The sequence below is a fragment of the Falco rusticolus genome, chromosome 14, assembly GCF_015220075.1.
Source record: "Falco rusticolus isolate bFalRus1 chromosome 14, bFalRus1.pri, whole genome shotgun sequence".
Lineage (NCBI taxonomy): Eukaryota > Metazoa > Chordata > Aves > Falconiformes > Falconidae > Falco > Falco rusticolus.
The window spans coordinates 13,912,500-13,939,780 of record NC_051200.1 but is presented as its reverse complement, the minus strand read 5'-3'; the positions used below and the strand labels follow the sequence as shown (position 1 = coordinate 13,939,780).

The window sequence follows — 27,281 nt, the reverse complement described above, 5'->3', positions numbered from 1 at the left end:
GACACCCAGGCTCTCACCCACGGGTTGCACGAGTGGAAGAATCGATGGATTGGGATCACCACGTCCCACCAGCACCCGTGGGGCTGTGCACCCTTGATGGACACAGTGAATGGGCAAATCCCCCCACAATAGCTGGTGGCTGCTGGACATCCCCTCTCCCACCACAGCACCCCGAGACTCAAATCATGCCAGACTTGTGCCAGCTGCCACTACAGCCCCAATCCTGTGGTTTCTGGAAACGAGCCTGGATGGCATGTCCCTGACACAGGGAAATTTTCTTCCTCCTTCTGTGTTTTGCCCTAACGGAGCTCTTCCCCTACACCCACAGACATCATCTTTGGGTGCACAGCAAGACTCCAAGAGCAAGGTTTTACAGAAGCTACCATAAAGGCAAAGCTTGCTAAAACACAGGTTCTGAGGAACTGCACTGCCAGTGCCCACATTAAAAAACAAGAACTCCTCAAGCACACCCTGATTCTAGGTTATCTTACAGACCAATGGACCTGACACAAAACAAAAAGATCAACCAAAGCAAAGCTAAAAGCAACTGAGTACAGGCTGCCATGCTAGGTCAGTATAAATAAGGAGAGAAGCATGTATTTAAATGTTTTTATTTCAACTAATGCTTTGCCACCATATTACATCACTTTGAATAGCCTGGAATAGCAAAATGATCTCAAAATACAGCAAACAGCTTGCCAAAGCAAGATAATATTAAATCCTATGGATACAGCATCTTCCTTCTTTGGCGACAATGCTTCCTTTTATCTGTAAAAATAGTTTTATGTTCCAGCACATTTGCTGTTCAGTTGATTGAACCCTGGTGTTTATGACACTTGCCTCTTCCCTGCACAAAACCTCCCCACAATGTATATTGGGTTTATATCCAACAGCATTTTAAATAAAAAAGTTATAGTTTTCATGCAGATTTTCATAAAAATTATTTTCTAGATGCACAGAACTGAACCAAGATGCATACAAAAATGCATTCACTTCCATTCTCAGGTGTAACCGTGCCATCAGCAACATGCTATCACGTGTTACTGCAAGAGATCAAAGGATGGTGGTATTCTCATATATAGCATAACTTTAAAAAAAAACCCAACCAAAATAACCAAAAAAACCCTTTTGATTAGCAGCAAGATAAAAAAACTGCCATGCTTCATCTGTAATCAAAATGGTTAGATGTATAAAAAAGCACCATGTACAGAGAATACCAGAGGAAGATCCATCTTCCTAATTACACATTTCTCCTTTAGCATTGTGAGCTGGCCTGCAGGTCCCAACTTGTACTGTAGCTTTATTTGCAAAGTTAAGGAAGTGGTCAAACCTAGAATATGCTTGGACCGTATGATAGGAATTAAACTGGATTGCAGACAGAAATTAGATTTTGTTTCCATTACAACTCATACCAACCACCTTATAGCCCTCAGGGGTAAAAAAAAAAAAAAAAGACAACAAAAAAACCCACAAACAAAAAACCAAACCACACACCAAGTATCTGAGAAATAATGGAATGAAAACAGCTCCAGAGCAGTATTGCAAGATGCAGGTCTGTTATGAATGCATTTCTGTGAGCTCTTGATAAGTTAAACTTTCCTTTGGGAAAAGAGCACATCTGTTGGTTAAAACTCCTCTCCCTGAGAATTTTGATAAGAGTTTGTCTTGCAAAGCAAAACAAAGTCCTTTGAACTTCAACAGTTCCTAGGCCAACAGCATTTCAACGTGGTCACAGCTGATCTGCTACTCATGCACCCAAGGTGGCAGGTTGGGTTTTTGTTGCTTTTTGTTTCGTTTTTTTTTTCTTTACGTGGATCAAGCTTTTTATACTCGCTTCATTCCTCTGCCCATCAAGCAGGCAAACACGGTCATGACCATCTTCGGTTTCACCTCCACAAGATCTTCTGGAAGAGCATAAACTCTGGCACCAATTCTTCTTGCCATGGACACAGCATACCTATTCACCGTGGAAAGATGAGTGGGTCAGCACTGAGACTGCTACCAATAAATAACAAGTCAGCTCTTGCCCTGTACAACTCAGTTTCACCTATTATCCTCTTTATCAAGAGTATAAGATGTGTAACAACGCAACAACACCTCATCTGTCTGTTTTACGAATTTTTTTTTTTTGATCTTTACTGTGGAAAAGGAATACAGCAAAAGTGTCATTAATGTACAAATTGGCCTTTGAATGTCACGTCCACTTTAACAACAGTTAAAAAAATTGCAATTAATATTTTCTAGGGCTAATAGGTAGCATGTATAACCAAGGATTAATCAACTAACATTTACACTTCCCCTTCTGTTTGCTCTTTGAAAATTATCAAGCAAGACTATTCTCTGCAAGAAATTTTGCTGTCATTCAGCCACTGCAAAACGGTCGCAGAACACACATTTCAAGGCATGTTTTAATAGGCATCCTTTAAACGTGACAACCTATGATTCAGCGAGACACAAGACCTACACAAGGGCTGCATTTCAAAACCCCTGAGCCACCAGCTGAGCACTTCATATGCCTGAACAAACAGGTGAGAAACAGAGTATCATTGCTAAGAACTGCATGGGCTGTTCTGCATTTCTCTCAACAAGCAAGAGAGTCCAGCCAACTAGACCCTCCAGCATTACGGGCAAGAACAGCAATTAGATTTCAAGAAGTGCTGCCCATCTAAAAGGTGCAGTGTTAAAAGAGACTGAAAACCACAGTAAGAAACAGTGGTAAAAACACTTGCAGCTTGAAGGCAGCACATAGAAGGCACAACTCTTCCGATGCAAAACAGCTTTTGAGATTGCAAACTTACTTAGCATTATTTTGTTTGTCATCTTCTGACAGATGACCAGTCTTTACAAGGTCATAGTTGATACAACCAGGCTGTATAGCATCAATTAAATCCACAACCGCCAAGCTCGTGCTGATGGTCTTGTCCTAGAAAATGTAGGGACAGACAAGTAAAGATGAACGTCTAATCCTTAAAGCACACTTCTCACCTCAAATTCACCTGCTCTGCGATGTGCAACACCACAAGCTTTAAACGACCCATTTCAAAGCAGCAGTGTTAGTGATTATTCCCAGCTGGACCACAGGGAAAAACCAAAGTGCTGCTTCTCCTTTGCTAACAGTACAGGACCATTACTCCCATTTACTGCAAGTGCTCTGAAAATACAAAGCAGCAACCAATGTGCAGGCAGCAGGTCTGCCCCACTCACCGGACCCCAAGGGACAATGCTCACTGCAAATGCCCACCAGCTCCAGCCCCTATGCTTGCCAGCATCTCAGCCCTCACCTCCGCCCCACAGCCTGGCCACCCTCCCCTCAGCTGCCACCTTACCAGCTTTCTTGCCCCACTGTTATTCCCCATTATGGGCAATCCTAAAAAGTCTCCACTCTGGTAGCTCGAGACCATTTTGTTCCCAGCACAAACTGAATCCTGTCCTGTTTGAACCCCTTTATAAGATGTTCCTGCTGTTCCTCCAGACACAGAAATACTTTTTGAGCATGTCTCTCCTTCTGGATGCAAGAGGGGAACCTGCACCTTGAAGTTCTGGATGGAGGTGGACTTGCCAGCTTCTTTCAGCGTCTGGTTTACCCAGCTGACTATAATGTCATCATTAGCTTTCTGACCATCACCCAGGTCCTCGAGGACATTCAGCGTGTACCTAAGAAGCAGCAGAGAGAACAAAGTTAGGCACAGAGCCTCGGCATAGCCCTGATAAGCGTGCAGCCAGGATGCAATAAGAGACCATGGCAGCTTGGAAAGTCTTCACGGTCTCAAACTCTGCACTTTTTTTTTTTTTTTAAAAAAACCAACTCCTTTAGCAAAAAGGAAGAATCACTTATCTGAAGTGTGATTTCTGTTAAAGCATTTAGTCGTTCTAGCCTTTCAAGTCCTTTAATGTGAGCTCACAAAATTGCCTGGGCTCAGGACGCTTGTTAAAACTGTTTCACCATTGACCATTTGCTCCATAGTGGTAACACATTACCTGAAAGGTGTAGATCAACCCATGAATTTGCATGCTGACCTCTAATGCAAATAAGGAGTTACCACGCAGCTATATATTATATATTTGCATCATCTTAGAATTCTTCAGAAATAGATAAGAAAAAGGTCAATCAACTTTGTCTGTTAAGTTTCTCCTTCCCCCCATGCCAATGCAGAAGGGGATTATTAAGTAGCCCTGGATTGTTTCTCCATCAATTTCCAATTGAAAGTTAGAATATAAGAGTTGTGCAAATGTTGCTCCTTAGGGTTTCTGCATATGGACCAGACTTGAGCAGTGATCCCGGTCAGCAGGATGCTCACAGATCCACCAGCCGGTTCTCCAGAGGTTTCTGCTCCAGACTCTCACATGCAGCAGGCTCAGCGATGCCACAGTTCTCTCCAGCTGTGTCTTGGAAATCCCCCAAGGACAGAGGTTTTACAATCTTTCTGGGTGACCTGTTCCAGTGCTGTAGTGCTCTTGTGGCAAAAAAAATTCCCAGACTCTGTACTCCACTTACAAGTTTTACATGTTTGAGACTGGTCCTACCTTCTCATCAACTGCCAGACTAAAGCTAGTGTCAGCGTTGGGTTTCCGTCATTCAGATCCTGTCCGCCGATGCCAACCAGGGAGAATTTAGCTGGATGCTTTCCCAAGTCTACAGCATAGTTACAGTTTTCTAGCTACACAGGAAAAGAGTTTAAACAGAAAAATCACTCACAAATGCAGTCTCTTGACTAGAAGCCTCAAATAAGAATTTTAGCATCCATGGCTTCTCTTAAAGCCTTTTCGAAATGCTTACCTTTTTCATATTTGCTCCAAGCTTAGGGTACGGAGGCTTGTTAACTTTATTCCAGTCAACAGGAACTTTGATTTTTTCATATAATTGTAGTATTACCAGTGCATCTTGGAGATCGCTTAAGTGAAAAACATTGATTAAGCCTAATGTTTCAAACTTTAAATGCACTCTGACTTTGTCACATCCTGACTAATTACTACTCTTTACAGGCTGTTGCAATTTCAACAATCCTAAAAAGAAAACAATTCAAGACATGTTGCAGTTTTCAGGGCAGGAGGAATGCTCTGTGCTTAACATCAGCCAGCTGCTGAGCTGCAGCAGGTCTTGGCATGGTAATCAGCACAGATCCAGAAGAAAAACTGTGCTACAAAAAAAAAAAAAAATCCAAAAGGTAGCCAGCTCCCTCCACTGACTACAGGGACCCAGAGTATCTTGCCTCCTAACTATGATGTCTCGGTTAAGCCCTAAAAATAGGTGAAAGGGAATTTAGTTCCAGTTTCTCTAATGCAGTTGCTCAAGCAAACCTAAATGTATTGGGATCTCAGAGTACCAATTTACACAAGGTAGGGGAAAATAAACCGTCTTCAGCCCTTTTTTGCTGGCATGCCAAGTGCAGGCTCAGAAACCCCTAAGCTAGGGACTGCAGGGAGGCTATGGTGAGCATCTCCCACTCCCTACCATCGTCCTTCCTCAAGCTCTTTGCTCAGCACTGTGGGCGACAGGACACTGGTGGAGGCACATCTCTAGCCTGATCTTGGGAGGTGGGTCTCTCCCAAGAGCCTAACACTTACCCGTAGAGGTGATTTACATGTGGGTTCACACCAAGGGAGTTCATCCAGTTGCGGAAGGTCCGTTCCTCACGTGTCTCTCCTAGATGAGAGAAAACAGGTTCATGAAATCTCTGCAAGCTTAAAGTTCCATCTTGCAATGCGGGGAGCTTTGAGCAGCATAGCTCATCAACTAGGTTTGAGTAGAAAAAAAAAGAGAGTATTTTTTCTATTATAATTTTTTCGATAGAAGAGAGTTGTCCTGATAACTAGAGTTTTGGGTATCAATTTGATTCCTCCATGCTTCAGAAGGGTGTGCCTCATTTTTTGCAAGAAAAAGTAGCAGGAAGCTTTATCACACAGGTGTTCGCTAACTGCTATGTGGGGGGCAGGCAGCCAAAGCCCTAATCGCAGTTCTGCCAACAATCAGTGCTCCCACGAATGTCTCGCTGCATTACTGAGGTGCTCCTGCCCACCGCAGGAAATAGCAAACCCAACTTCCCAGCCCTGGCAAGGGGCCTGACAGGCTGCTGGCAGCGCTCCTGCAGGTTCAGAGCAACTGAACAGGCTGTCAAGTACCCTTCTCATCCGCCCCAAATGAGTAAACCACCACTGCAGCACCGAAGCCTCAAATTATAGGTGTTACTTCAACAGATAGAGCTCTGCTGGGCACAGCGTCGTGACACAAGAATTTATTTTAGGTATTTCTCTCCTGCTAATTTTGTGACTGATAAGGCCATCACCTTCCAGTAGGGTCCAGTCGATGTCCTGGTTTTCAGGCTTGGTAAGTGCTGGGTACTTGTTGAACAGGTTGGCAACGAAAGCCAGGTTCAGTTTGGGATTGCCACTGACCACATCAGCTGGTGTGACGAACTGCCGGCAGCCAAGCCGATCTGCCTGCTGAAGCATGTACTCTGCTCTCCGCAAGTCATCCTTTTCCTGCCGGGATGCAACGGACAACGGCTGTCATGGAAGAGATCAGGCTACAAAACAGGTGGGAAGCTGCTGACTGCTACCTGGGGCGGTGTCACAACTCTAACCCCCTTCCTTAGGCATCAGTCACAAAGGGATGAAGCATGCACGCTCATTCCTGCTGCTGTGGATGTAACCGTCGCAGTTTGTCTTGCTATTTTTTCCTAGCATGGTGTTTTCCAAGTTTAGATGCTTTACGCTTTTTGAACTTGGTGGTTCAGAAGCCAAAGTCAGCATGGTCCTGAACGGAGCGAACGCAAAAATGATTTGGCCGGTAACGATCAGGCCTGCAACCACCGCTCATTTAGCACACACCTGAGGTGTGCACATGCCCACTGACACTTTACACGCTCTAGGAATTAAGATACCAGGTTACGTAGACGTCATCAGGCAATTATAGGGTACAGCTAGTTCACAATTGTAGCACAAGGACATGACAGCCCGAATACTTACATTGAAACCTGACATGTTAATATCAATCTGAGGCTCTCCTTCTTTCTGCCCTTTAGGTGCAATTTGGTTGAGGAGGTGGAAATAAGCTCTGGAATCCTAAAATGGATGACAAATAAAACTCAGGTCTCCCACACAGCGGTGAATACACCATAACAATTCGTTTCATGCTCATCTTTAACAAGTCACTGTGCATAACTGGCTTATGTACCTTTACTGAATTACCAAAATCCGTAAGCTTAAAAGAGAACGTAATGGCAGAAATCCAGGCAGCAGAAAAGAAAACAGAAAGGGAAAAGGTTAGAAATATTTAAGAGGAAAATTCTGGGCTTTAACTGTTTGAATGCTGCCTTTGCTGCAAGCTCTGGTGCCACAGCCTCCTCTCCAATGCTGGAGGCGGCAATGGCCGCATGCTGCTCGCTCTCATGGCCCCCACGGCCAGGTGCCCCAAGGCAGCCCAAATCCCTCAACAAGTAGCCATTTCTACTGCTACAGCAACAACGGCAAGGGCTCAGCAAAGACAAAGTCCAGGCAAAAAGCTGATTATAAGAAGCCTGAATGTTTTCTCCTGTGCCTGCCTGCTAGCTAGAACAGCTTAAAGGAGAGAGGCCAGGGATGGTCATGAACTAGGAGCAGAAAACAGCTGCAGAAATCATTCACCAACTACAAGTCCTTTCAGACCTCAGCGCTAAGAAGGACCTCAGCATATCCTGGCAGCCTATGGGTGGCACCAGAGAATCCAACAGCTATCAGCAAAGCTGTAAGCAATTTTGAAGTTGGAAATAAGAGTGACCACGTGAGTGTGCACAGGCACGCACACACACAGGGGAGCTCTGAGCTCCCCATGCACCTCCGTTATCAAATGTCTTTTTCTACCTCTAATAGCCCTTTAACCTGGAATCTATTTCAGTCCTCTTTCTCCTCCTCAAAACTGCTGCCCATGTGAATAAGCTGCAGAAACCTGCTGAGAGCAGTGTCCAAAAACCCCACGCTGACCAGGAGTCACTGCCATCCCTTTCTCACCAGTGCCGAGAGAAGGGAGCCACCCCCTCACATCTCAAAAATAGCTGTAAGACTCCTCACCCCCATTTCTACTCAGCCCAGTGTAGAGGATAAAGGGTCTTGTTTCCCTTCCTCTCCTCAGCCCATGACATTTTGGGTGAAATGCCATCACCCGCCGAGACTGTGGGGAAGTCACGCTCTCCAGGGATGCAGTTAAAGCGTTTCACCCTGCAGGCTGAATGGCCTTGAAAAATTGTTTCCATCAAAAAAGATGGACTAGAAACATTCGAAAATCCATGAGTAATAGCACACTCGATCAAAACACGTAAAATGCTTCGACAGTTTAACACTGGCTCCACCTCATGGCAAAAGAGAACAGCACTGCGGTACCTTAAATGCAACTTAACCTTAAATAAAAATATAATCCATAAAACCCCCGTTAAGCCCACTCTGTGTTAAGGTTAAGAAAGGTCCCATCTGCAGAAGGGCCTCATTTACACATGCAAACACAGCTCGGGCAGGCTGGCAGCATCTCCCCAGGCACACGCGGGTCAGGAGAGCTCTCGGTACCTTGATATCTGAGCTGAAGTTATTGATTTTGTGCCAGCCTGCGTTTTCCAAGTGGAAGTTGGCCCATCTTAGGAGCAGTTCTTCTGGGGATAGTTTCATAAGGTCCTCCAGAGTTTCACCATCACGAAGTAAGGCAGCCAGTGCTAGAAGAAAAATGCTTGTGAGGGGAAAAAAGGAGTTTTCAAGAGGCAAACCTGCAAGCCAGAACTAGACCTGCAGCAACATTTCAGGATGAGACAGGGGACAATACCAACTACTCATTAAGTCAAAATAATCTGGGTATTAATAGAGTTTTCCAAGTTGGTTGTTACACAAAGAAGAGTATGAATGACCTAGAAAACTGTGCATAAAAAGTATTTTCTTGTATAAAAAATTTTCTGGATTGTACATGCAGTCTTTTAAGCTGATGACAGTAAGCTAAATGTAAATTACTTCTAGCTCGATGGAAAAGCGCTGCTAAGCGATTTCATACACACTGTTAAAAAAAGGCCAGAGAATCGAAGATAAGCACCCCTTCAGCTGGCCAGTCCTTCCCTTGCCATGAATTTTCAATCTACGCCAAACAATGTTACCGTTTCACGACTGGGAAAGTTTAAATAAAAGACAGTGATGTCCCTCCATCCACCTGGGTGCTCCGATAGCCCAAGCAGCAATAACAGAGATCTTGGATTTGAATAATTTTGAATTTTTTAGGCTGTTGTGCAGGAGCAGCTGAGCACAGGGGGAGAGCTGCAGCACCACTTTCCCGCCGCCAAGGGTGAGGTGAGAGCTCAGCTGCACCACAGATGGCAGCAAGGAGGATTTTAGGACAATCAAGTCATTGCAAACACATTCCCCAAAAGCCAAAAGCCCTCCACTTCCCCCCGTCCCGAGGAAGACGTGCAGTTGTCTATAATCCCAAAAGGATGGAAGCAGCTTTTGCCACCTCCCAACAGTGTCAGGTGCCTCTGGCCGAAGCACACCGGGAGAGCTGGCCTGGCCCCCGGCAGCACAAAGCAACGGGCTCATTTGCACGGTAAGGCTTGTGCCAAGATGCATCCTGACTCGCAGAGCAGTGTTCAGCCGGCTCTCCAAGGCTGACACACGTTACCAGGGTGGCACAACCCACCCGCCCGAACCTGCTTCGCAGCCATAAACAGGCTGGACAGCACTCTGCTCGCTACGCGCCCCGGTGAACTCGAAGGTGAATACCCCCTCTTTCAGCAGAGAGAAGGGGAGGGAAGAGGCAGCGATGGGGCTGGAGATGACTGTGCAAGCAATGTGGTGTTCATACTTTAGAAGGAATAACTTATACTTTCATTTACCTTCATTTCTGCTGAGCTCGATGTCGGCGAACAAGCCAATCTTAATGATCTGCCAGAGAAGTCCAAGGACCAGGTGGGGTTTCCCTTCCCTCAAGTCCTCTGCGCCAATATTGACAACATGACACCCGATGGCAGATGCAGAATTCAACGCCAGGTTCAGGTTCTCCTGTGAACAGCACAGCCAAGTGAGACACAGCCAGGGGAGATGCTGCTTTGCCGTTCATCCAGCACCAGCGGAGCGGAGATCTCCCCCTCGTCCTTGCTCCGAAAGCAGCAGCTCGGAGGAAATGCTCCCGGCCACTCTGCAGCTGAAGTTTTAACAGAGCTGTGGTGGCAGCAGGCTGAATCAGCAAGATCTGAACTAGGCACCAGGGTTTAATTTCAGCCTCTGGTATTTAGTTTCAGCCTCTGAGTTAGACGCATCTAGTGGCATCAACAAGAATAAGGCTTGAGAAGCGTTAAATTATAAGCGCACGCACGCACAGGCATCCTCTCAAAAACGACCCATCGTACTATGGAATGATTCATAGATAGCCAGTGCCAATAACCGTATTGTTGTAAAAAGACAGCGCTGTGTGTAATCAACGCAGCAGTATCAGGTGAAGACAGCATTTCAGCCATTTTACCCATTCTGTCATTAAATTAGCATTTCTCTCTTTTGAACTGTACCCGCAGCGCTGTCAATTATGCACAGCACAAAATTGCCTTTAATAATTAAATGCAAGTTATAAAACTCGCTCCTTTCCAGAGTTCTAAAATAGTGCCTCGAGCCCCCATGCTGGTTTCATTCATGTTATCTGAATAGGAGTTTCAAAAAAAGATACAGTAATATAGCTGAAGTACATACAGTACTAGATACAGTAGACACAGTAGCATACCTGAATTATGAATGGGGTGAGTTTCTTCTTGTTAATTGCTCTTTCATCAATCGTGTCCGGAACAGAAAGATTGATCATTTTGCTGGTGGGAGGAAAACCAATATTTCAACAACATTTAGTATGTAGTCTCAGCATAACTCAATGCAGCATGACAACACTCACCACAGTACATTTCCTTTCGCCCGTTTGGTTTTGCGTATTTATTTTTCTAAAAAAATCAACGTTGCATAAGTGTAAATCAGAAGTTAATATTTACGTTATCAAGACTGTATTTGTAACTAATAGCTAAGCCTGAAACCTTAAACATGTTACTGGCCACTACTGATCTCAGCTTCTGGAGCAAAAAGAGCACATGAATTATTCACAGCGCAGTCACTGAACTAGTGAAGACTTATTGCTCTGCTGACATCCACTGCAGATTCTAGTAGGACAATGTGCTTCCTTCTCTTGTAAAGGTGTACTACCGCTGGCAAGAAAAAACTGCCCCAAAAAACTCTTTGAGAGCTCAGGGGGGGCCACAAAAGCACAATGAATTCTTAGTCAACAGAAAACATGGCAAGTTTTTACTTTATATTATGAACTACTTCCTACACACTTCAGTCTTCACTTGAACACATGAATTACTTGAAACTGGGGAAACAAAATATAATATCACAAACTAAAAATAAATGAAAGGCAACGGGCAGCCCACTAAACATCTTTTGCGTATTGATACAGAGTAACTGAAATTCCAGGCTGATCCACTTTGCTTCTCACTATATTAATTCGCTTACATTTAAAAAACAAACCAAAACACAAGAAACCCCATACACAGAAGGCGACTGATGTTTAGCAGTCCTGGATGCCTTCTGTTTTCAGCATGCAGCAAAAAAAGTTGCTTTACTGACTTAGTGCAGCTATTACCAAAAGCAATAAGAAGATTCCCAGAAAATCCATTTTTGGGTTAATTCATAAGGTCATTAACATTCCCACAGAGGTTACTGTCTGTCTAATATCCAAGAAAATGGGCTGTTTAACTCATCTGCCCTCCCACAAGCTACCTAGCATCAGGTTAAGTTTGCACCAGGACCACTTCTGCTCCTGCAAGGCACCTTTGTCCCCTTCAGTAAACTCAGGGTCAAGCCCAAACAAAAACATGAGACAAAAATACCAGGTTGTGAAGCTGGTATCAAAGCTGAAGCATCATGCAATGTCAATGAAAGCCTGAGTGACTGAGCCACTTTTTATGTGTGCAAAACATTATGCACACACACTAGTCACAAAACCCAGCCTAAAATAGGATGAAAATTCCCCTAACTACATTTTTCAGAAAGTTATTTTGTTGATTTTTTAAAATTCAGGAACCATCATGACTTACCATAGCACAATCCCATCTCCCACAGCTTTGAACAGGTCATCTGTATTTGGATTCATTGGAATAACGTGCCTACAGTCGGGATCATTTTCCAGGGCTTTGTTTATCCAGTTTACAAAGGCATACTTTTCCTCCTCTAAAGATGACAATTGTAAATTTAATACAATTTACGAATTGTATTAAAAAAATATAATAATTTTTCATAACATAGCAAAGATTTTCCCAAAAGAATCAGTGTACAATAACTCAAGGAAAAAAAGCCGCTATCATTACCACGCTATTGTATTAGTCACACAAAGCTCAAAGAAATAGACCTTTCACTTCCAATTACCTGAATATTCCTGTTACTTACTCTTTCCTCAACAACTTCACTACGTTCAAGCATGACACAAGCGCTTCACCAGCAAGCACAGTTAACAAAACCAATAAGCAACACGTTCCTCAGCTTGTATTTACCCCCTGATTCCGCTCTGCTCTCACCTTGACACGAGATCATTCAGCTATCGGAGCACGAAAGCACAGCACATGGCAGGGCAGCAGAAATGCAGTTTGTGGCGCACAGCCCCCACTCACCCAAGAGGAGCTGAAAGGCAAAGCGCTACCTGAATAGGAGTGCTGCGTCCCCTCGCTGGAGAGCTCCGAGGTGCCCCCGATCGCGCAGATGCCTTCCTTCCTGTTAATTGCTTTTCTGAACGTTTTAGCGATATCGCTGCTTTTCACTTCTTGGAAAATCTACAATTTAAAGCGCTCTGTTAGACAAGCAAAACTTGTCTTCGTAAGCTGAAAGGACCGCAGAAGCGGCTATTTCCTCTTGGCTTTAAAGCAAACTTTGTAGTAAAATCAGCAAATGTGAAGTGCCCAGCAAGGGTGTAGTGGTATTCAATTTAATATGGATAGCGGGCAGAGAGTCGTCCCGCTCTCTGAAACACATATTGCAAGTGCCTATTGAAACAGAAGCATTAGGCATTAAGTACCTCGCATCCATTTACCTTTTCAAGTAGATTTCAAAAGACCATGAGAAAAACCGTGAAATCTTGGCAGTCTAAGAGCAGGTACACATGCAGCAGTTTCCGCAGGATCAAAACTGAGAAAGCTGTTGTGCAATTTTAACCTTTCTGTGTAAGCCAGATGCTCGTGTAACCACGACTTTAGTTCGCACAAAAGACCTTGTCCACAACCCAAGAAACAATTCTCTTTCAGTGCGTAACAGTCAAATCTGCAATAACGTGTGACCACAAGCGCTCCAGGCAAGGATGCCCCTGCCCCAACAGCAGACTTGGCCTAACTGGCAAAATACCCTCACACTTGAGGGCAGAAGAGTTGCTTTGGCACAGAAAGATTGTATGTGCAACTTGCACGGGTTGTATGTTACAATCAGAAGCCCTGAGGTCCTACAGAACTGAGCAACTATTAGGAAATAATACATCCAACGGTTTGACAACCTACTGTAACTCCCTCAAAACTCAACCAACTTAGTTTCAGTCACACTGAAAACACAAATTAAGCATACGCAGGTTCTCTCAACACTACCCAGAAGGTGGCAAACGAAACAGCACTGTAAAGCAGAACAAAGTGCTTCTGTTAAAAGGAGGAGGGGACTTGCCTACCTGGCTGCAGAGGTGTCACTGCAGGGCCAGCCCATCCCTTAACCACAGGGAAGGGGGCAAGTCAAGATGATGATGCTGTGCAGTTAAATCATCCCCTGATGGCACGCAGAGGTTTTGATGACCCCAGTGATGGGGTAGAGCCGAGTAAAGACTCAAGGGCCCAAAAGTTTTGGGTTTTCTAGTCAGTTAGTTTTAAAACAAGGATTTTAATACAGGTTTGTTTATTTTTCAGTTTGCTGAGTTAGAGAACAGCAACAGTTCTGTTTGTAAAAGTCCTACAACGAACCATTGCTTCTACTGTATAGCTTATATGCCTCTAAGACATTTCATGTTTGCTAGCTCATTGGTACCATCCAAACGTGAACAGAAGAGATTTATTTCTTCCTTCCTAGTGCAAAGTTAGAGTTATGGACCAGCTCAAACCAACAGCTGAAACATGCACCCAGCATGCAAGTGTTCACAAACTGCAAACAAACTCCGACTTACTAGTTGACTCCGAACACAAAAGTTCAGAGGGTCTGAAAACAATTAAGGAACAGAAGGAGAAGATAAATTAAGAAATATCAAGAAAAATAGTTGACATGAAAACAGCTCCCTCAATGTGCTGCACATACTTGTATTACTCTTTCAGCATTCAGCCATCCGAGTATAAAAAGGATGAAGGGATAGATATTTAACCAATATCCCAGAAGCATTGTGCTTTTGTAAAAATAGATAAAAAATTAAAACTTCTGACCTATTTCCACAGAAAAAAGCTGAAGGTTAGACCCATCTTCCAGATTCTCTTGTCTCCTTATTCCTGTTCTTCCCTTTTAAGGCAACAAATGTATCTGAATTTTCCTAGATCAGCATCTAGGACTAAAATCCAATTGTGTCTTGAAATGCCCTCTCAGGTCTTTAGCAAATACTTGTAGGCCCATTAGACTGGAAAAAACAGAAAGGAAATTATACTGCTTTGCTGGGGAAACAAGCATTCACCTATGCGCCTGGAAAAACTGAGTAGCTTCCAGTCAATACCGTAAGCACGGAGAACTGGAAGTCTTTTTTCCTTGTGTGGAAACGGTCTTTCAGCCTTCAACAAAAGTTTTCATATAGGAAAAGCATGTGGATTCTGTTTGGGTTTTGTTTAAAAACCAACATATGTTTCCTCTGTCCAAATCTAAAGGCTGGCAGTGACAGCACAAAAGGCTCATCATATGCAGAGATCTGTACAAAGAACTGATTTTTACATGGTAAGTTCTCAAACTGATCAGTTTGAGTAGAAAGAACCCTAGGAAGGGTAAGCAGCAGAGAAGCCAGGTTCAACCTCTTCTACCCCCCTTCCTTAATATTGTGCAAAACAGCTCCCCCAGGCCACTGGAAATACAGAAATACCACTTACATAGACAAACTCTTCAAAACTAATCTTCCCATCTTTATTCTTGTCACTGTCAATCATGAGTTTCTGGATGATCTCTCTCACTTTGTACCCAGGCAGAGGCAAGTTGGCTTCCTTGAAGAGCTCGTGCAACTCGTAGTCACAGATGAACCCATTGCTGTTGAGGTCTGAAAAAAAGAAAGGGCAGAAGGTTTTAGAAATGTGTTAGGACCCTGGCAGGAGCAGCCCCAGGCAGCAGGGCAGAAACACAGCCCCATGCTCAAAAGTGCTTTAGAGAAAGCAGCCTGCACCCTGGGGCCATCTGCAACACACGGAGGTAAAGAGGATTCTCTTAGGGTGGCCCATCGCTGCACAGCACTTTTGGAACCACCTTGTGCAGAGCATTCGTCTTTGCTGAAAGCAAGATCTGTGCAGGACATGGCCACACAGCAGGATGCCCACACCAAAGAATACCGAGCCCAAGCTGTGCCCTGTTCAACGGACACTACCAAGAATACAGCAAAATCAAAGGCACGTGGTAACTACACATGGTACATCCTCAGAGAGGGACCCAGCACAAGCCACCAGATCTCTATGGCTTTGGGCAAGAGCAGCTTCGAAGCAGAGCTGACCAGGGGGGCTCTTGGCACGAATCACCAAGGCTGGTGTAAAAGTTTCACAACAGAGCATATGCATTTTCATAACAGATCTCTGCAGCATTTCTTTTTACATCTAACTGCAGCTGGCTTTGCATGTTAAAAATAGACAGTAATGAAACACAGCACTTCCTACTTTCTGAACTGAAAACACTAAGCTAGCTCTGCATTTATATTTTTCTATCATGCTGATAATGATTTCATCCCTTTATTGCTGACAGAAGACTGCAGCCAGATGTTTTCATGCTGCCCAAGTATGCTCTGCAAAGACACTTGCTTTGACAGTCAACCTTCACGCTGCAACAGCACCGCATGCTTTGTGAGATGTTGTCACCTACTAGATTTGGGAAGAGAGAAAACAAGAATCTAGTGTGAATCTGGACCTTTTCACATCAACAGATCGCAAACCCTTTGGGGACGTCATCACATTATTGACTGCACAGGGCTAATCCAGCAGCCCCAGGTTTTCTTCAGGCAAGCGAGATTTTGCTGCCACCACAGACAGTCCTGGGTCAGATGCCCCTTCCCTCGGGCTAACCAGGACGAGCAGGTGCTGTCCTTCACAGCACAGCAGGTACCCAGGCTTCAGCAGAGCCGGGTCCACAAGCAGCCAGAGAATATGAAGCAGTGAGACGGCCCAGATTCACATCCCAAGACGTAAGCATGAACCTCCAGCACGTTTGGAGACAGGGATTCAGGACATGTTGGGCTATTACCGGCTCAGCGGCGATGTTAAAATCCTTTTGCTGCAGGCAAGTCACACAGACAGCCCAGGGAAGTTAATTCAGTGCCTTCAGCTGCCATCTCCTCCCCAGGGTTGGTGCTGTGGGGATGCGCCAGCCCTGGATTGCTGCTGCTGGTGGGGAATACCTGGGTGGGCTGAGGAGCTGGAGATGTGGCAGTCTCCTGCAATTGTCGCCCAACCACAGGCTCTGCAAAGTTGACACAGTGCCTGTGCTGAAGGCATCAGCTGAGCCCTTTAAGGCTAAACGAGAGCAGTGTCTGCATGCAAGCAGCTCTGTCTCCTTCTCCCCAACCTCCAAAGCGTCATGGTGCCGTGATGGTGCCCTGCCGAGTGCAGCTCGCCACCACCAGCTGCCAAAACCCCACCATGCTGCGAGGCACCTGGCCCCGCTCGGCTCTGCACAGCCACATTCTGCTCACATCCCACACGGGGGGATTTTTCTGCTATTTATAAAGCAGCAGCTTCTCCCTAAGGCCATAGAGTTAAATTCTACTCAAGCAACAGCTTCTGCTGCCCAAACACCCTCACAGACTGCAGGCAGCTGCTCGCTCCCCAGACCTGTGCCAGCCCCAGTATTTGGTTTTGTCCAAGAGGGAATCCCATACCACAGCCACTGGGGCCAGTATTTATGCTTAAAGGGAGAAACTGTCAAGAAAAAAAAACAAACAAACAAAAAACCACCACAAACAACAATCAGGATAGCTCTGAAGTGTTGGGTTTGTTTGTTTGTTTTGTTTAGCAGATTCTGAAAGTCAATTTACTTTTAAGGAGGTGTCATTGGTGGTTCTTTGGTTCTTATGGTTTTATTTCACAGCAACGTTTCAATAATCAGCATGCCTGTACCACCACTCCAGCTTTCCTCATTTTCCAGATCCATATGGGATTTTAAAATTATTTTTATAAGTTAGCAAGAAAGTGAAATTCAGATGCTTAGTGGCCAACATCCAAAGTAACGCAAAGCAAACCTGTACTCCCTCCTACACTGCAGCCCCTAGGTCTCAGACTACGAGAAAGCATCAATTCCAGTGGATTAATAAAAACATTAAACTATTTTATGAAATGTCAGTGTTTACAATAATGCTGATGAAATAATGTGGCTTGAGCCAATGATTAATGATAGCAACAGGCTGTTGTCTGGCCTTCAATTTCAGAATTTTATTCCAAAAAAATATAAGCTTACAAAGGCAAGCTTTATTAAACGGTCCAGCCTGAGATGTCATCAGCAAACTATTTCCCCTCTAAATAAATCACAGCTTCTTCTGTTACAGTTTTATTACTAAATCTAAGTCTATAATATGCATCTTTCCCCTGCCTCACAGCCAGTGAAGACAATCAGACAAGAAGGGATTTGCTAATCTCCGGGGCCTGTGGACCTGAAACAAAACTTTGCTTTCACCCTCAGTGCACCTACAGCCAACTCCCATTGCTTCAGCCTGTGCCTGACTGAACCGACCACAATCCTTTGCCGTGCTGCCAAATTAAGCAGGTAAATCCAGAAACACCTGTTCATCACTTCTTCCAATCAATCCGCCACCTAAAAAATTAACTTTTACATCTACCCAAATGTTAGTGGGCAAAGGACAGAGAAAAATAAGACTTAAAAATACATATTCTATCCTTGATAGAATCACAGGTGTGATTTTCATTTGGAAAAGGTTTTTCCCTTGACTTGTCTAGCTTAAGCATTCAGAAGTGTTTCTGAACCAGGCTTGCATGTGCCATGTCTAAGCCTATTCAGAAGTGAAAGATATATGGTATTTATATATGGTACATATACATATATTTATACATATTATACACAATATATGGTATTTATGAGGCAGAAGCCTGTTGGGTTAGACAGCAGGGAACAGAGCTCCAAAGTCCCCACCTGTAATACACCAGAAGAATGCATGGGTAAAAGGGTGCTTAAACTTGTTTAGAGCTCAGTTCTACATATAAGCCCCTGCATGTCTTTTAAGGGTACAATCTAGTTCAAGGAATTAATCCCTAGCCTTTCATTTATATTGGTTTACTTGCAGAACAAAACCTGCAATTTAAAAACAGTGACTGAAATGCAGCTGAGGAGTTGGCCAAGGCCATTGTCTGGTCCATTCACACTTGCTCGGCAGACCTCAGTCTCAGCCTGAAAGCATCAAATGTGGCTGCAGGGCAGATATCAGGAATTTACTGCAGTCTGGGTCAACATCTGCCCATTTTGAGGGTTTTGTTCACCCCTGCAAAGCAGCATCTTCCCAGTCCTCTGGGTGCTCCTATTTCAAAGATTTACCTCTGGCCACTGAAAAAAAAAAAGTTAAAAAACAAAGAGCCATCTGCAACACACACTCACATGTGATTCAGGAGCACGGCACCAGGAAAGATGCTGCCCATCAGGAGGGGCTGCACACCAGTGGCTCTCAGCACCTGCACTGGGCTCAGACAGCCAGCACATAAGCAAGTGTGAAGGGAACAGACACACCGTTGAGTAAATGCACCTTAACTCACTCAAAACCCTGGGGTCTCAGGACTTGAGTTCTTCCAACTCTTAACGACATCCCAAACAACCACCTGTAAGAGTTACTCTTCCATAGTATCCTGAGGGGAAAAAAAAAAATTTCACTGATTTCATAGATTAAAGGGGCTTTGGGAGTGGGATTTACAAGCAAGACAGAACCAACTTGCAGATAGTTCAGCTGCAAGACCCCACACCAAGTCACGGTTTTGCAGTAAAGATGCTCTCATTTCAAGCTTTAGCTTCTTGGCCACAGAAGGGCAGAGGCAAGTGTTCAAACCTGGTGGATGTGCTAGCCTGTGGGTTTGGCTTGGTAGCAGAGTCAAGTAACCTGAATTAGCAATTGACTATGTGGTAGAATACGGACCCATTCTCCTCTTAACATATCAAAATGCCTTCAGCCCTGCAAACCTGACCAATAGGCCTGAGATCCCTATCCCACAGGGCAGCTGCTTCCCTCCCCACTGCCTCTGCTCCCCCCTCTGACATCACAGTCAAATGTACAAAGTACATTAAACAAAAAAACCACTAGTCACCTTTGCATCACCAGCAAGTTCCGTAATTATTTCTAGCATTACTGCAGGCCCACCATATGGTGCCTTGCTGGATGTCCTGCAACAGGGCCAGACTTCAGGAAGGTAGTCTAAAATTCCTCTCTAACAAAATCTGAAGTGGTATTCAACAGCTGAAGAGGCTGTCTAAATAGAAGCTATCCCAAATGAAATCCTTCGGCGTACGGCCCAGAATTACTAATGGAAGAAAGCAAAATTGTTTTAACAGACAAGCTACAGCCTGGATTCATTATAGTCTGCCCGATGGAAAGGAAACTACAGCACATCTGAAGTTTCCTATTTCTACTGAAAGATGCATGCACGCCAGCGTACCAAACCTGGGAAAGGTCACCGCAGCGACGCGCGGCACTATCTTCTGCCCGTACGCAGGTGGCGCAGCAAAGCCGCAATAATCGAGACCCAAAAGCTGCTTCAAGCTCTGGCTCAGCTTCCTCCCAACAAGTACTTAAAATAGCTTAAATAACAGGATGCAAGAGGGGAAAGTAACCCACACGTTTCCTTTTAAGGATATATGCTCAGCAGGACATACTGAAGCAGGATCACAGATCCCTATTTGCCTTAAGCTAACATTTCAGAGCATTGTTTTACCACCTTCCAGCAGCGTACAAAGTGTTCAGCTGGGTTAGGATTTTTAAGTACTTTGCGTTTCCAGAAAAGATGCTTATCTTTGCTATTAGAAGCCGGGAGAAGGAAGACAAATAAACAGAGCAAGTCTGTAGATTTTGTTCTGCCATGCCTCCCTAAGAAGTGCCACCGTTTGGCCAAGTACGTACATACACACACCTGTTCTACAGAACAAATTCAGGGATCAGCCAAGATGTGGAGCAACCTGCTCTTCTCCCCCTAACCTGCAGGTTGTTCAAAGCCTAGACAGGTCTTACGGCCTACTTAGTTGGTGTGTTTTTTTAAGATGGTAAAATGCTTTTTTCTCCCCACTGCTGTTTACCACTTGGATCACTTCCAATACAAATACCTGATTGCAGGAGGCTGGGAGCTGCTTGTCTGAGCTGTAGCTGACTTCAGTGCTAACCTTAAGCCATGGTTTCTCACCCATGGACTGCTTCTAGTAAGCAGTAGGTAGTTTATGGGACTCTTCCCTTTGGATGGCTATCAGAGAACAGCACACCAGCTTCCCAGGAGGGCGGAGATACCTTCAAGTGACATGGAAGGCAAACAGTGACGAAGTACGTAGTAACATGCCTCACTGCCTTCCAGCATCACCAGATGTCTTGACCTGGTCCAGCTGCACACAGAAAAGCTGGTCAAACACACATCGTTAAAGTCCCATCAACCCACACACCCAGAACAGCAACGTGCCCTACGCTAGAGTTGAAGCGGGTGTCCAGGAAGCCCATTTTTGCATTGGAGCAAGGCACATCTTGGTGAGCAGAAACCACCCTGTGAGATGGTTCCTGTTCTCCACACCTCCTTTATGACATTCTAGAAGCCAGCCAGCTGAGCTTTGCTATAACCATACTTCTCAGCTGTGTTCCAAGTCTTCAGATAGCTGGGAAACGAAAGAAAGGCTTCATTTGAAATAGCAGCCTTCATCCAACTTTTCTTCACATTCACTGAGAACTTGTAATGTCATCTCTAGTGAAAGTCACTCAGCCAGCTAGTGACCAGTTCCATTTCCCAAGGCAAATATGGCTCCTTTAGGCAAGAATAAAAGGAATGAGAACATTAAAGACACTCCTGACAGGCACGTCCCACAGCAATGCTTTTGGGCTGTACCACGCTTAAAGCACACAAAACAGAAAGCAGCTGAAAAGGACTAGCAGATCCCATCTCACTTGTGGGTATGTCCTGGCTAATTATCACATTTCTCAATAATAGCTAAGTTTTGACGCTGCTTTTATAATTTAAAACCAAACAGGGACCCACCTCCTGGAGCAGGGTGAGCTGGTTTCCTGAAACAAACCAGGATTTGACTGAGGTTTCTCCCCATATGCCCAGTGCAAAGGCAGCCAGCCAACCTAATCTTAATAATTTCCCACCACACTAATGACAAAAAGCCACCACATTCCAGCCAGGTTAATAAGTTTATCCAAGAACAGAATGGACTGCCTGCATCCCAGCTTTATTAAGGTTCGCACTCAGAGGCACATAGGCAGCAAGAAGCACAATAGTCACTCATCTCCCTCTGCAGCAACTCATTTCCACCTGCTGGGAAAAGTCTTGGGAAGAGTAAGACAGGAGAGGGAACCTAAAATGTAACTCGCTTCAAGTCCTAACAGGGAATACTGCTCCGTGAGAATCAGTTGTCTTTGAAATCAGTATTTCTCACCGCGGATTGCAAATTCAGAGGAAGTGGGAGTTTTAAGAGCCACCCTGCTCTAGAGGGCAATTTACCTGACACAGGTGAGGCAGCTACCAATTTGTCCTTATAACCAGTGCTCAGGCGATGCCAATACCCAGTTAGGAAAACGAAACACTGGCTCTGATCACTTGTGCAACTCATTCCCAGTCAGTGCCAGTCCCGGGTGTGGTTCCCCAGCTGCATACGCTGACCTCAGTCCACACTGCTGCGGTCCAGCTCCCATCCCGCCCCTCCCCGACGATTCTCTGATCCTTCAGTAAACCATATCAGGAAACTATATCAGCAGAAAACAATTTCCTCCATGATGTCAGTTTTCTGCCCATTTCAGCTGCCCGAAGCAGCCTGCCAGAGGCTTCTGCAATGCCAGGGCAGGGGGAAAGCTGGAAGGCAGGCGGAGTAGCTTGGGCTGTGCAACTCCTCGAGCATCACAGGCTGTTAGGGAGATGAGAACCAGAGAAGAACATACACATACACTGAACCCGCATTTTATTATCACCACAAGTTGCTCCATAATGGCCCAGTAAACAGACACCACCTAGTTTTTGCCTACAAGATCACCAAACGCAGTGCTTCAAATGTGCCTGCACAAACCAGAAATGTAGCACCTACGTTTGCCATCTGCATGGCTCAGCCAGTCTGCCAAAACCCAACGTGACCAGACCCAAGCACTGTGCAAGCCTTGAGGTGCTGCCTGGGCCAAAGTAATGCAATACTGCTTTGGATATTTCTTCTGCCATGAAGAACCAGGCAAAGCCCACCCTGGAGCAACAGGGCAAGGCTATCTGCCAGTGCTCACTGACAGCCAGACTGCCCACGTCCCTCCCTTCCTGCCAGTGCTCACTGACAGCCAGACTGCCCACGTCCCTCCCTTCGTGCTCCCTGGCTGGAAATGACAAGCCAGAAGCAACAAGGCTGCCAAGGGACCCCTCGGCATGGAGAGAGGATCACAAAAGCACCAGACTGCCCACACCCTGCTGGCACCACTGCTGGCAGAGGTGGGATAAAGCCATAACAAACGTACAGCAGACAGGAGCAAGGTCTCCCCACTGTGACTTACCAACTTTGGCAAAGGCCTCCTTGAGTTCCTCCAGCTCATCTTTGGAGATTTGCATAGTGTTGGCCATCTCATGAATTTAGGGAGTACCTGAAGAGAGAAAAAGATACTGTGTGAAACCAGGCTGCATTCAAACCCATGCCATTTTGAACAGTAGTATAGCAACAATCAGTACCAAGGTCACCGCAGTTCTTCAAGCCACATTTATCTTTCCACTAAGAAAAAAAGACATGTGAAACTCAGATGATGGGAAATGCACTCCTTAACAAGTCAAAAAATCCCATTAGCTTTGTTATTATTTAACTCTGTGTATCTATTTTACGGGCTATGTTGTTCTGCACACATTAAGATACCTGCTGCCAGTACGTTCTGTAGGTCAGAAAAGCTCACGTTCTCCAGGTATTTTCCATAACTTTGAACAAAATCAGAATCCAGAGTTAAAATATTCATGCAAGAGATACTGAAGGTTCTGCCTGCCTGTTCCACAAGAGCACACAGCTACCGAACCCAAATAATAGATTCTAAACAGTACCTGAAAAAGGTCTCTGCACAAAGTAGTGTGCCTGATATTGTTTGCTAAAAGGAAATAGTCTGCTTTACTACAAGAAAGTGGTTTGAATAAACACCTGCCTACTTCCCCAGAGTCAGTCTCTCAAACTATGTAAGCAACAGGCTGTTTGCTCTGCCGCTGACCCCCGCCACCCTCCCGAGCACGGCATGGCAGGAACACCGCAAGCAAGCGCGGAACAGCAGGCATCAGCCACACTCAACCCCAGAGCACGCAGAATCTCTGCTTTGATCAGATCTGCTTGGTGTTTAAGAAACAGAGAGGATGAAGCATACAGTTCCTACACCCATCTGCTACCATCCTCCTTTCCAAGCACTGATTAAGTGCCACCCGGCCGGGCTGGACAGGAGGTATCACCGTAAGGATGGGAAAAGACTAGTGACCTGCCTACGTCTCCTTCCCACGACATGCGTGACAGCAGCATCAGATGCCCTGTTGGCTCTTTGGCTAACACGATCAAAAGAGATCAACGACTGATGGAACAATGCTAACAGGGCGATCCCTGTGCACGAACCATGTGCAGGCACGGATAACATTCTAGCACACATGCCAGCTCTCGCTCAGGGTCTTTAAAAACGGGGATCTGGGCAGGCTCGGTGCAACTTCAAACGAGTTTTGCATCCTACGATTTCCAGCTCCCACTTGTCAGCTACAGTCACTGTAAGTTGAGAAATAAAAGGTTCCTCCTCTGCCTATGGGAACAGCTGCCTCCACCTTTGTAAGCAAAAGGATGAGGGGTGAGTTCAGGTTTACAGGCTGTCACAAGGCAGGATCCTGAGCGCTCAAGCAACAAGAGGCTCAGTTTCACAAATGCCTGTGTGCCCATCCGCCAGCCTCTTTTGTCTGAGGCTCCCAGCTGCCTCCACAAGCACTTGTTAGCTTAAGAACACAAGTTTGCCTGTAGCTGTAAATATTCATTTTCTGTAACACTTCACTCGTCTAGAAAGAACTAAGTTGTTAGAGATGAGAGCGATGGGCAGGTGTGGCAGCCTGGGAAAGCAGCTCAGACAGGTGCTAGCAGCAGAGAAAGTCAACAAGAAGTTGCATCACTGCAGAGACATGAAGGAAAGCACATCAGACCCGACCTCCCAGCATCTGCAGAGCTGTCAACAGACACGACAAGATATTTAACAGTCAGTAAAAGCCACCACCAGCAAGACAACTAAACTTCATCATTGGGCTTATACTGCAAGAACGTGGCAGGGAGAAGAATCGCAAGGCTGCATCAGACTGACAGAGGAGGAAAAAAAGGCACCATAGTAAATTTTTTATACTGTTTCACAGATTACAGGTTAAGCTAATTGACCAAGAAAATACTACTCTGCAGGTCCTTGCAAGATGCAGGAGTGCTGTGCAGCACTGCCTGTCTTGCTGGATGTCCAGTCTGCCAGCCCGGCACCTGTCCCCGTCCCTGACACAGCCCTTTCCCTGCAGCACTCGCACGGGCGCCCCAGCAGCCTAAGCCTCAGCACCACCAAACGTGGCTGTTCTTTCCAGGGGATAAAGGACTTGCTCAGCAAGAAACCAGCTCTGAGCAAGCTTGGTGCATGCTACAGGAGGTGGATTTCACGACTGGCAGAGACACACTTGGGAACGCTATCAGAAATGGAGACACTTGTGGGTACACAGGCAGGCAGGTGGCATGACCTGCCAGGCAGGAGAGGCCGAGCTAGGAGACTTAAAAATTCAGCCAATCCTCCTTTACAAGTTCTGCCACCTTCCCAATCCTCACGTGCACGAATTCATTCTCAAACTATGATGATTTCCCTTAAAAAGGGATTTCCAAAAGCATCTTTATTTAATGACTTCATTGGAATTTAATTTGCTGCTGACTACCTCTGACATCTTTAACACCAAAACAAGCACCATAAGCAAAGAGATATTCAAAAGGTGCTCTGTTTGACTTTATCAGGGAACTAGCACACTCTGAATATGCCCTGTTTGTGTGGATCCTCATTCAGAAAAACTTTTCACTTCCAGCCCCTACGCTGTTCCGCTCTGTCAGTGAGCCTACAGAACAGGTTTACCTCTCCGTTTTCACATCGCTCCTTCCTTCTCGTGTGCTTGAGAGGAGAGAGGGAGAATCTGAACCAACACAGAAAAAGCAGACACCTGACCTTGTTATAACTGTCTGGGAGGGGGAAAGTATGTTAGGACAGAACAAAACAGTAGATGAAAAGGTTAGTGGGCCACACAGTTACAAGTTGACAGCCACTGCTAAGCTCCCAAAGCAGTCTGAGGGAGTTCTGTTGCTGTGAAGAGCTATTGCACCAATACTGGCACACTGGGCTGGGGGGCAGGGGAGCTTTTCAGTTTTTTGTTGTGTGTGTGTGGGGGGGGGTTTGTTTGTTTTTAATAGCCGAGTCTAGGGCATTCAGAATTGTGTTTTTTTTTCATTCAGTTGCATTTTTAAACAAGAGGCTTTGTCTTCAGAGACATAAAAAGTCCTTTTATCACACTGGCATAGGGATCACACATCAGTTGCCTCACTCGAAGCCCTGCGGGGACACAGCACCACGCTGCTCACGCCTCACCACATCACATTCACTTCTACCGCCAGCAAAGCCTCTGCCAGGGCAGGCAATGACAGCCAGAGACAACCTCACACTTCAAGAGCCGGTTTAGAGGGAGGAAGAGAGAACAAGGGGAAAAGAGGAGACAGAATTGAACTTAGCGATCCCACACCCATTTTACACTCTGGTAACAGATGGTCTGTCGGTCAGTGTGCAAATAAACAGGGTGTATATGGAAACAATTCCTGCTCCAGATCCCTCTTGCTCCTGCCTTCATCCCTCACCCTGCAGAGGGAAAGCAAAGGCAGCTCTGTAACACAGGGATGCACAAAAGCAGCTTCACAAGAGGAGAGCGGCTGGCAGCCAGAGCAGCCCGTTTCTGTCCTCTGAAGGCTTCACTTTGTGCTGCAGATCAGAGCTGCTTCCAGGGCATCTCAGGTTTTCAAATATCAACTCCCTTCCCAGAGAGGGGCTGTATAAAGTTTCTGTGCAAACAAGTTTTATAGCTTCTAAACACACTGTAGTCACTGAATCAGGGTTAGTTTATTTGCTCTCCAGACAGAACTGCAATGCAGGCAGGTTAAATAAAGCTGCCCCAGCTCGTGTGTTTTAACAGCTGTAAGCCACCTGCAGCCACACCATTGCAGGGGGACTGTCACCAGCACTCAGCACTTCCAGTCCAAGTGCCAGAAGCTAGCCAGGACTTTTGGGTGGATTAACTGCCCAAACAGTAACTTAAAAACACTCAAGCCCAAAGAAAAAGTCCCCAAGACGGGAAGCCCTGGAAGCTGCATCCTGCACAGAAGATTGGTGGAAAATGGAGGGGGGGCATTCAGGCATCTGCACATCCCCTTGAATGCTGCAGGATTAATTCAATTTTGAAAGCACATGGCAACCAAATATTTCCCGACAGCCACTTGAACATTTCCAACAGAAACAGAGCTGGAATTTGCTGCTGATCCAAATGGAAGAATTTGCTTTCTTAGCAGCTCCGCGTTAGCCTGAAAACCGAGCTGCTCCGTTCACTCCCAGACCCACCCCGTTTAATATCTGTACAACTGACTGATGAACAGCATCATTTTGTTTACTCAAACAGGCAAATGCAGAGGCACATTAAAGTGTCAACAAAAAGGTATTAGTATCTCCTTTTTCCATCCGATTTAAAAAAAAAAAAAAAAAAGAGCGGGCCAGGCCTGGTCGGGAGCAGTGACTCACCACGTACGTATTCCCCTTTTCAGAGGAACCTGTGGTTTTGCTACCTTGTCGTGACAAAGGCTCCAGACAGGGGAAGGCGAGTCAGTCAGCATTAGCTAATTAAAAATACTGC

The 27,281-nt window shown here is 45.4% G+C and overlaps 1 protein-coding gene across 4 annotated transcripts in view; it reads right to left on the bottom strand.

Annotated features, from left to right (window-relative positions):
* Nucleotides 1-595: 595 nt before the first annotated feature.
* PLS3 (plastin 3) overlaps nucleotides 596-27,281 on the bottom strand; it is a 52,269-nt gene continuing 25,583 nt past the window's right edge. For 3 of the 4 annotated variants that reach the window (XM_037408110.1, XM_037408108.1, XM_037408109.1), the window contains exons 2-17: nucleotides 22,877-22,963; nucleotides 15,060-15,223; nucleotides 12,674-12,803; nucleotides 12,075-12,207; nucleotides 10,718-10,799; nucleotides 9,840-10,005; nucleotides 8,536-8,678; nucleotides 7,175-7,201; nucleotides 6,967-7,062; nucleotides 6,285-6,480; nucleotides 5,566-5,644; nucleotides 4,778-4,892; nucleotides 4,525-4,658; nucleotides 3,531-3,654; nucleotides 2,799-2,923; nucleotides 596-1,957 (exon numbers count right to left, since the gene is read on the bottom strand). In XM_037408110.1, the coding sequence (XP_037264007.1) occupies nucleotides 1,825-1,957; nucleotides 2,799-2,923; nucleotides 3,531-3,654; nucleotides 4,525-4,658; nucleotides 4,778-4,892; nucleotides 5,566-5,644; nucleotides 6,285-6,480; nucleotides 6,967-7,062; nucleotides 7,175-7,201; nucleotides 8,536-8,678; nucleotides 9,840-10,005; nucleotides 10,718-10,799; nucleotides 12,075-12,207; nucleotides 12,674-12,803; nucleotides 15,060-15,223; nucleotides 22,877-22,943 (1,914 nt within the window). In that variant the 5' untranslated portion in view covers nucleotides 22,944-22,963 and the 3' untranslated portion in view covers nucleotides 596-1,824. The remainder of the gene's footprint in view (nucleotides 1,958-2,798; nucleotides 2,924-3,530; nucleotides 3,655-4,524; nucleotides 4,659-4,777; nucleotides 4,893-5,565; nucleotides 5,645-6,284; nucleotides 6,481-6,966; nucleotides 7,063-7,174; nucleotides 7,202-8,535; nucleotides 8,679-9,839; nucleotides 10,006-10,717; nucleotides 10,800-12,074; nucleotides 12,208-12,673; nucleotides 12,804-15,059; nucleotides 15,224-22,876; nucleotides 22,964-27,281) is intronic. The other variant, XM_037408111.1, reaches the window with a different exon arrangement.